Source organism: Montipora capricornis, chromosome 7, assembly GCF_036669925.1.
Source record: "Montipora capricornis isolate CH-2021 chromosome 7, ASM3666992v2, whole genome shotgun sequence".
Classification (NCBI taxonomy): domain Eukaryota; kingdom Metazoa; phylum Cnidaria; class Anthozoa; order Scleractinia; family Acroporidae; genus Montipora; species Montipora capricornis.
The window spans coordinates 37479834-37487333 of record NC_090889.1 but is presented as its reverse complement, the minus strand read 5'-3'; the positions used below and the strand labels follow the sequence as shown (position 1 = coordinate 37487333).

Here is a 7500-nt window from a genome sequence, read left to right as displayed (position 1 = left end):
CTAAAGGGATGCACTGTCGCCAAGTTTGTCTATTATCGCTCTATACGCGTCCATGTAAATTTCGCTGTTTAAAAGGTTTTTGTGCGCCGTTTGTCGATAGGTTTATATTTCTCCAAAAGTAAACTTGATGATTTTTTGTTCGGCCTACAAATATCCAGCCTGAAGGCTTTTGCGCCATTAGAATAAGCATATGGTGATATTTTTTGTGCCCTTTTAATGACGCTCCGTCTAGCCAACACGCAAAGTATTTTCACATTCACCACACCGAAAATGATTGAGAGTAAACAAAGACAAGGCAAATAAAGAAAGACAGTAGGAGAGCTCATAAATACTAATGAGCCTTTTTGCGCATTTGTTGACGCGCATCTGCGTTTTTTGAGACGAGTTTACGTTGTTTGCGTATATTTCGGTTCGCTTATCTCCGAGCTGCACTGTATGATGTATGTTTGATGATCGATGATTGGTGAATGATGATTGATTGATGATTCATTAATTGATGATTGATCATTCATTAAATGATGATTGGTTTATGACTGTTAACGACTGACAATAGATTGATCGATGGTTGATGGTTGATGATTGACCAATGATTGGTGATTGATTGATCAATGATTGATGATCGATTGATTGATGATTCATTAATCAAGGATTGATTGATTGATTGATTGGTTGATTGATTGATGATGGGTGATTGTTTATTAATTGGTTAATGATTGATGATTGAATGGTCAATAATTGATTATTGTTTGATCCCTGGTCGATGATAATCGATGAATAATGTTTAATTGTTTGATGATTGATTGGTTAATGAATGATCGATGATCAATAAATTGATGTTACACGATTGATCATGTCATATCATCATCACATGATATGATGATATGATAATTAATTGATACATGATTGATGATTGGTGATCGATTTATAACTGGCGATTGATTGATGAAAGACGATTGATGATTGAAAATCGATGATCGATTGATTGATGATAGATGATTGATTGTTGATTGACAATCACTGATCCAAAAGCGATGGTGACAGATGAGTGATAACTAATTGATTGATTGATTGATTGATTGATCGATCGATCGATGAAGAGTAAGGCTGTCATAATTTCAGAAATCTATGCGTCACTTTCTGGCAGTTGTTTCGTCCGTGGGGAGTGGAATGCGAGAGTTGACAACCGTAAATTAACCTAAAAAAGTCTTCTCCGGATCGTCCATAGCAAATAACATGGGATAATACTCGAAACATCAGATCGCATTAATTTACCTTTAGAGCAGTTTTCAAATGGCTGTCCAAAGTAATTACGCGATAGCAATTGCTACGCTAAGTGGTTGATTTAAAAATCTCTCGCCAGTTTATCAGCCAATGAGAGGGCAAACCAAAACCAATCCCGTCGACTTGCCCGCGCGATTTTTCCCACGCTTTGAGCAAGTTACACGGAGTTATTAATTGGGCTGTTTGTTCCTGCTGTTCTTGGTCAAAGTAATTACTTTGTTGTTTGTTTTACGACACCCAATTGAAAATCGCTTTAATTTATCAACCAATGAGAAGGAAAACCAAAACCAATCGCGACTTGCACGCGCGATTTTTCCCGCGCTTTGAGCAAGTTGCACAGAATTGCTATGAATTTGGATTGGTTCATTGCGCTGTTTGAACCTAGCCTGCTGTGGTCCGTCAGAATAATTACTTTGGTGTTTGTTTCACGACGCTCAACTGTATATTGGCGTCTTTTTCCAATAGAATCCCTGTCCAAATCTAGACCCAGAAGTAAAATTACTATATTTTTTACCGCACAGAGTATCGAGCGAAGATGTTCTGACATTATTATTCAGTGGATATGATACAGCAACACGGCCGAACTTGGGTAAGTACAAAATGCTTAAAAGTCTCATTAGACGTTTCGTAGATCAATCGCGCTGGCTGGTCCGAGTGCTGTGAAACATCTGCTCAAATTTGAAAAATGTATTAGAGATCTCTACAACAAAGAAAACCTAAATCGACTAATTATTTTTGGCATTTCGTTGCGATACTCCTTTGTAGTGTCTACATCAGGGGTGATAAAAGGTGACGCATGAATCTATTTATATGCCACCAATAGGCCATTTGCAGCTTGTGATCACATGGTACAAAAACCGCCATAGCGGAACTCAAATTGCCCACTGGGACATCTGAAACATTTAAAATTTAAATTAAGTTGCTTTGTTATGTAAAGCCAATTGTAGCAATATTCAATAAATGTATATTTTAATTCAAAGAGTCTATTTTAGTTCAATTCAACACATAAATTTATGTTCAATATACTTTTTTTTTGGTTCAACTTTCGATTTTGCATTCAACACCTTTTGCATTCAATGCATTTTGGTATCCTTCAATGCGATTGCTTCGGTTCAAACTTTTCTTTTTAAATTTCAAGAGCACAATTTGTGTACAACACTTTTTATTTCGTTCAACGCGATTTACTTTCGTTCAACGATTTACTGCAGAGTGGTTGAGAGGTAAGTAGTCCATGTATGACCCACCATACATTGAATCAAGAGGGACTAGGCAATAGTGGTCAACCGCTGTGCAATAAATCGTTGAACGAAAGTAAATCGCGTTGAACAAAAGCAAAATCGGAAGTTGAACCAAAAAAACCTATATTGAACATAAATTTATGCGTTGGTTTGAACTAAAATAAACTCTTTGAATTGAAATATCCATTTATTGATTACTGCTGTAATTGGCTTGCCATACTTTTAATTTGTTTCAGATATCCCAGTGCTCAATTTGCTGTCCAGCATAGCGAGTTTTCGTACCATGTAATCGTCAGTTGCAAATGCCCCATTTGCTGCAAAGGGAAAGGACACGCTATTTATAACAAATGTTCACTGTTTAATAAACGAGAAGTAGTGTTTTATCTGGTTTCAAACAACGAGGCGAAGCCGATTGTCTTTAGACCCGATAAAACACGACCTGCAAGTTCATTGAAGGGCTTCAAACACATTCCACGACAAGCTTTTCCCTCTGGAGTCAGAACAAAGGTTGAAATGATTGTGAAAGGCAAACATTAGCAAACAAGAAAAACAAGTGTAGAGCGAGTTTCAATCAAATGTCGTAATACCAAAACAAAAGTAATTACTTTGCCAATCAAAAAGAACGGAGACAATCCAGTAAAACAATCAAAACTCAGTAATTACTCGTATCCGACACAAAGCGCGGGAAAATGTGCACAAGAGAGCCACGATTGGTTGGTTTCACTTTTGATTGCTCGAAAAAATGGTGCGAGAACTTTGAACCAATCACTGAGTGAAGTAATGCAAAACCAAAGCAATTCGCTACTAGAGCGGTTTTCAATTGAGTGTCGAAAGTAATTAGATAGTAACTTTGGTTTATGATTACTTCACTCAGTGATTGGTCAAAAATTCTCGCGCCATTTTGTAACCCAATCATAAGTGAAACCAAAACCAATCGGGGCTCGCTCGTGCCGTTTTCCCGCGCTTTGTGTCGGCTACGTGTAATTACTTCGAGTTTTGATTGGTTTACTGGATTGTCTCAGTCCTTTTTGATTGGCCTACGTTATTACTTTGGTTTTGGTTTTAAGACAATCATTTGAAAAAGGCTCTTTTAATTTCTACACTTAATTGAATACAGCTCTGATTCCTTATTAGTATTATTTCTATATAGAATTGTCCTTTGTCGATATATTAAAATTCATCTTGAAAGAGATGTTTAGAGGACAAAGACAAAGGAAAGTGGATGATTTGCAAATACTTTTCACGTTCATTCCAACGTGTTTCTAGTGTTTTTGTCCTCACTGCCTCACTATCAAGCTGAATATTTGATATTTCGAAAATGGCCTATTGTAATGAGTATTGTTTTATCAGCTTTCAAAGCCCATGCACGTGACGTTTAATCGGTGACCTGGTGGTTTGTTTCGTCATAAATTATGAATGTGTTTCTTAACGACCTTTTAATAACGTAAGGTGCCAAGAGGTTTTAAGAAAAAGGCCGCCATGTTTGATCATCAACCTCGTTGCTATGATTACTGTTACTTTTGAAATAAAAACTGAAATGGCCACCAAAATTTGCAATCATTTGACACCAGCCTGGTTTTTGTAAGCAACCCTTTATCTTTGTCATTCTTTACTTTATGCTTTAGAAGAAGGAAAACCTACGACTATCAAATCTACCATCTACATTGAATCTTTCGGAAACATAGAAGAGGCCAACATGGTATGTACTGGTATTAAGTCGCTCTTTAAGTAATAGAGACCTTAAGATATATAACGGCGACGTCGACAGAAAACGTCACCTCAAAATATAAATTTGCGCTATCATAAATCTGTCGCGATTATTCTATCTCTCTTTTTTTCTCAATAACCTATCATGTTATTGAGTACTGTGTGTAAGTTATGTATGCGAGTATATGAAATAAATGTCAATATCGCGATTATTCGGTCTCGCGCAACTCCTACAATGTTGTTTTGTGGCGTTGATGGTGCCGTTGCCGTCGTGAGATTCCTTGCTTTATTCATATATGGGGGATATTACATGACCACGCGGGAATACAAATTTTATGTTCAGGGCTGGCGCAGTGGCGAAAGCACTCTATACTCTGCACCGAATGGTTTTCACCGTGTACTCTGCTTTTCGCCTCTTCTCAAAAACCAGCATTTGATTAAATTAAGTGATTATTATTACTATTAAGATTATTATTATTACTATTATTACTATTACTATTATTATTATTATTATTATTATTATTATTATTATTATTATTATTATTATTATTATTATTGTTATTATTATTATCATAGTTTCCAGTGCTATTAATTACTTCTTTAACTCTCCTTGAACAGGGGCCAATCCTTGGTCCTGAGGTACCATGGGACTTTTTTATATGAAGGACAGAAACCTTCTCAGTAGTGCGCCGTTACTAGGAGGACGATCTTTTGCAGCTCATTGACCGAATGCAAAAATGACCGCCAACAAATTATTATTTTGTCTTTATGTTAATTAGCCTAACTAGCCTCGTTCACACGCGTGAAATTGAAAGAATTTGGGCTGTAAAACGAGGCTAGTTAGGCTAATTAACACAAATTAAGACAAAAGAATAATTTATTGGCGGCCATTTTTGCATTCAGTCAATTCATGTTGCTGGTTCCAGGGATCTTTCCTATGTTCTGGTCCATTCCCTCTCTTATTATTCAAGTACTGATAGTATGTTCTCTCGAATGAGCACAGCAGTCACCAACCACTAGAACACTCATGTTGTGTAACATTTAACAAGATATGAAAGTTATGAAAAACAAATCATTATATGTGAAATTGAGCCATCAAAATGTTAATTTCTTGAATTATATTACAGCACAGCACACAAATATCTTACAATGTAGGGTAAACTCGCTTTTTATTGGCTTATCATGTTAGTTACCATGACGACACCTGTATCCTCACATGGGAAAGATAAACAAAACAAAAAAGCATCTTCACTGAGCGCGGCAAAGATATAATATTTTATAGTAAAGAGAAAAATCCTAGTATTTCATCAGTATCTCTATACTAGTAATTACCATGACTGATTGGAATGCTGCCGAGAGGTAGCAAAACGGAGCACATGTCATGCGCAACAACGCTGCCCTTGATATTGTGGGTACAACGTAGACATCCAGAAATCAAGAAATCCGCTCATTTCAAATAAAACGATTAGAAACAAGGATATCTTTCTGTAAATGGACTGTTATTATTATTATTATTATTATTTTTGGTCGCAAGGAATTCAAGGTGTACAGCTACTTTCGCCAGTACTGGAAAGACTTACGGCTGGCCGGCAAACTTAACCGCACTATTACCTTAAAAGGTAGTGAGATCGACAGCATTTGGGCGCCAGATCCGTTCTGCTATAATGCACGTGAATCGAACATGATGACGCCAAATGAAGAGATTCACAACTTCGTGCAAATACAACCTGACGGAGACATAGCCATGAGCAAGGGGTAGGTATGTTCCAAGGAACAAGAAAGCGTACAATACAAAGAGTACAAATAATTAATAATTAAAAATTGATAGTTAAATAATTAGGTATTGATTGAGCAGGCTGGCTCAGTGGTGAGAGCACTAGCCTTCCACCAATGTGGCCTGGGGTCGACGCCATATGTGGGATGGTTCCGCTTCGAGAGGTTTTTCCTCGGGCACTCCGGTTTTCCCCTCCCCTCAAAAATCAACCTATGATTTTATTTGTTCTGATTTCAGTTTATTTGTAGTCTCCTCAATTAGAAAATTACTCGTGCATGTCTAAATAACCCACTTATGTACAGGTTTGACCCTAATTAGTTGCACTCTCAATTTTGACCTCCAACATAAAGTGTCGCTTGGAGTCTAAGCATTTGCTACCTATTTTCAACAATAAGGTAAGGGTAAAGGTTAGCGTTATTTTTAGCTTTGGGTAAATGCAGCAGTTAATCTTCATTTAAAGAGCAGCATTTGGGGGACACTTTGTGACATAAATCGTCTGTATTCTGAGACACAAGTGATGTTGAAGTTAGCTAGAAGAGCAAGGGGACACTTCGTGAGGCTTATTGAAATCCGCGTGCATCTAATTAGGGTCAAACCTGGACATATCTCAAATAACCTTGAGATTTAAATTAAGTGCTTTGTATATAATTTTACTTTCATCTTCATTTTTAATACCGGATTATGAAAATGAATGCATAAGAGTAGGTTCGGTAGTTTTACAAGTTTCCTGGAGTTTTTTAAAGAAAACCTCCACTAAAACAAGAATATAACTTTTAAATATTTAACATAAATGTTTACAATCGAAATTGTTCAAACGTTTTCCAATGGAATCGATTGTATCCGAGATAAATGAATATCAAACTCTTGTTTTGGTTTTCAAATTTCCTGGGCGCCACTATCTTGAATTGTGACGTGTTATGGTTGCTCTTTTGTATTTGCACAAAGAGCTTTTGTTTTAAAACAATAGGGCAACCATGACACGTCACAATTATTCAAGATGGCGGCGCCCAGGAAATTTGAAAACCAAAACAATCGTTTTTGAAATTCATTTATTTTGGATACAAACGATTCCATTGGAAAACGTTTGAACAATTTTGATTGTGAGCATTATGTTAACTATTTTAAAGATACATTCCTGTTTTAGTGGAGGTTCCCTTTAATAATAAGGAGGTTGATGGGCAGATTTATTTGAAACTAATATTTGAAAAAAACAAGTGCGCATCTGATAAGTTCGATTTCGTTGCATTAGTAGCATTAGTTCCCCTCTTAAACGTCTTGGAAAGGGTGAACTCGTATGGGATATTATAAAAAAGTGTGTTCGACCTACTAAGGATTTTAATATTGGGAAGATTTTTCATTGTCACTTATTTTCAACCTCTTCATTTCAAAGTTTGCAACACCAGACGTTATGGTCAACGTCCTCCTACGCGACGCACGAATTCGAATTCTTATGTAGATGCTTGCAGCGTAAACAAGCTCTGATATTTGATGCCTTCATCG

The 7500-nt window shown here is 36.6% G+C and overlaps 1 protein-coding gene across 5 annotated transcripts in view; it reads left to right on the top strand.

Annotated features, from left to right (window-relative positions):
- Positions 1–7500, top strand: part of LOC138057108 (gamma-aminobutyric acid receptor subunit alpha-6-like) — a 34135-nt gene that overhangs the window by 10659 nt on the left and 15976 nt on the right. For all 5 annotated transcript variants that reach the window (XM_068903162.1, XM_068903160.1, XM_068903159.1 and 2 more), the window contains exons 3-5: positions 1803–1870; positions 4145–4218; positions 5761–5981. In XM_068903162.1, coding sequence (XP_068759263.1) covers positions 1803–1870; positions 4145–4218; positions 5761–5981 — 363 coding nt within the window. The remainder of the gene's footprint in view (positions 1–1802; positions 1871–4144; positions 4219–5760; positions 5982–7500) is intronic.